Source organism: Octopus bimaculoides, chromosome 10 (assembly GCF_001194135.2).
Source record: "Octopus bimaculoides isolate UCB-OBI-ISO-001 chromosome 10, ASM119413v2, whole genome shotgun sequence".
Classification (NCBI taxonomy): Eukaryota; Metazoa; Mollusca; class Cephalopoda; order Octopoda; family Octopodidae; genus Octopus; species Octopus bimaculoides.
The window spans coordinates 93722709-93725366 of NC_068990.1; the positions used below are offsets into that span (position 1 = coordinate 93722709).

Below are 2658 nucleotides of genomic sequence, written 5' to 3' on the forward strand. Positions count from 1 at the left end.
AAACTACTCTCATCTACATTATTAACATTATTTACATTTGACGGATGCTTGTCCTCATCTTGTTTGTTGTTAACACAACGTTTCGGCTGATATACCCGCCAGCCTTCATCAGGTGTCTTGGGGAAATTTCAAACCTGGGTTCTCATTTCTAAGGTATTTTTCGATGTTATTACTATTATCATTATTATCATTATTATTATTATTATTATTATCATCATAGATAATATAGGACTGCTATGACTCCTCTCGAGGGAATATGTAAATAAAGAAGAAGAGTTCCATAATTAATGGAAATATTGTGTTCAGCAAATTTAATTATGGAACTCTTCTTCTTTATTTATTATTATTATTATTATTATTATCATTCAGGTCATTGAATATTAGAGTTATAAGCCCTAAAATTTCACTCCACAATTGCCCCCGACGATTGTTGTGAGCAATAAAGTTTGTTGTATATTCCATCTTCTGTCTCTATCATTTGTTATTTACTCAACGAACTCTGAGGAATTCCTGAGGCAGATCCAACAACTGTTGGATCATGTAGCTATATGCAGTGAACCTGCTTCAGCGGTTAACTATTAAGAACAGACCCAAGTATATACTACATGAGAATTGGTTAGGAGGACTAAATCATACCATCATACGACTGTAAACTTTTTTCCGCTAATCGTTATAGGTGGTTTTGGAAGAACCAAATTTTGCATGCTGGTTTCATTATTTTAAAACTGAATGAATGTAATTTCACTTCAGCCTCTTCTACATCCGACTTCAACTATTTTCAAATCACAGAAATTTCCGACAACGCTGGCGTCCCCAAAATAACATTCGGGTTTGACTTAGTAATATGTGTGTGTGTGATTACGGGCTTAAAGCAAAAGTCCACAAAGGGTAAACGGAATTGTAACATGCCAACTAAATCGTGTTGAAAGAGTTTCCTCCTAAAAATTCAATGAATGACAAAGTGGAAGAACCAATGAAAACGATGCTGACAGACTAAACTAAGCGATGCTGGTAAGTGACCAATGAAAACATGCTTTCAGTGTGTACTAATCGATGTTTGTTTTTGTTAACAGTCGTAACTAAGCGATAGTGTCTAATGTCTGACCAGGTTGGGAGAAGAACTTTGATGGAAGATTCTTTGGTTAAGCACACTACGGCATGGCAACGACAAACTTGAGTCTCTCTGATCAATTTCTGGAGGATAATTTCTTCCATGAAGATGAATTCGGTAAGTAAACATTTGTTCAAGAGAACTTATTTTACAGACAGGAGAGAGAGAGAGAGAGACATCGTGTCTGTTCACAAGACTCCACGCCTTCTTCTCGTTGACAAGGGAGGCTTCTGCGTGGTCAATCGGTTTGTTAGAAATAACAACATAATAAATCCCACAAATAATACTCCACCATCCTTTTGACAAAATGTAAGAATGCACATTAAGTAATGTAGTCCTAGATGCCCCATTCTCCAAACCCAAATGACTAAATGGCCTTATCTGGAGTGGCTGTTGTTTATAGGTATTCTCGATCATGGTTGACCTACAGCTTTAAACTAGCAACACTTCGTTGTGTTGCTGGTATTAAGTTCAAGTACTCTGCATAGTCAGGGGAAAAGCTAGAAACAGCAATAAACTTACTCTCTGCCGTGCTAAATAAAAGAGGGAGGATACATTGAATAATGGTAGCCCTTTATACAGTGACTCAAACATGTCCGACTGTGCTGACCTGGGTTAAATACTACACCCCGAGCATTTCTTTTAATTCACACATTTTATGATCAATCACAATCCCGCCCAATAACTTGTTTTCAAACAATGAAAATATTATTCTACTTCGTTTTTTATTCGTAATTCTTAAAATGCTGGGAGAGCCGGCTTGAGTTGTCCATTTCTTTTTTTTACCATTTCCAAACCGACCATATTTTAAATCCTGTTACGGTTAACGTTACTTTTACTCACGCTCTCCTTTAGTAATATAATCTGTAACCGCATTTCTGAGCCCGCTGGAGAGCCTCCACATAGTTGTTTGACATGCGAGAAATCTCTGTCGAGCCACACCCTTCTGCTTTTTTACAACACATTCGATGATGTAGTCATAATGATCGTCGCAGTATACATATTATTTTGTTCATGCTTCTGCTTTACACCCATCTGGAGTTACAGAATAACATCATGCCGTACAAATATTGATCTAAAAGTGTAACCTAAACAATTCTGAACCTATATTTTGAAACTAATTAATTTTGAAAATAGTAAAAATAATATATCTAACATAGAAAAGTTAAGTAAATTCTAGAGTAGACTTTATAGTAGCTTACAGACTATATATATATATATATATATATATATATATATATAGTTTCCATCATTGGTTTAGTAGTCAAACAAATCGACCCTGTTACTTATTCTTATTTTTATAAGCCTAGTACTTGTTCTGCCGGATTCTTTATGCCAAACCGCTAAGTTACAGAGACGTAATCACACCAACACGTGTTGTCAGGCGGTGGTGGACAAACAAAGACACATGCACTTATATATACGATGAGCTTCTTTCAGTTTCCGTCTACCAAATCCACGGAATAGGCTTTGATTGGCCTAAGGCCATAGTAGAAGACACTTACCGAAAGTGCCATGCACTGGGACTGAACACGGAACTATGTGAT

General features: G+C 36.3%; 1 protein-coding gene across 1 annotated transcript in view; it reads left to right on the top strand.

Annotated features, from left to right (window-relative positions):
* Positions 1-1055: 1055 nt before the first annotated feature.
* Positions 1056-2658, top strand: part of LOC106883681 (cyclic AMP-dependent transcription factor ATF-6 alpha) — a 15320-nt gene continuing 13717 nt past the window's right edge. Inside the window, exon 1 of the mRNA XM_014934783.2 lies at positions 1056-1228. Coding sequence (XP_014790269.1) covers positions 1159-1228 — 70 coding nt within the window. The 5' untranslated portion in view covers positions 1056-1158. The remainder of the gene's footprint in view (positions 1229-2658) is intronic.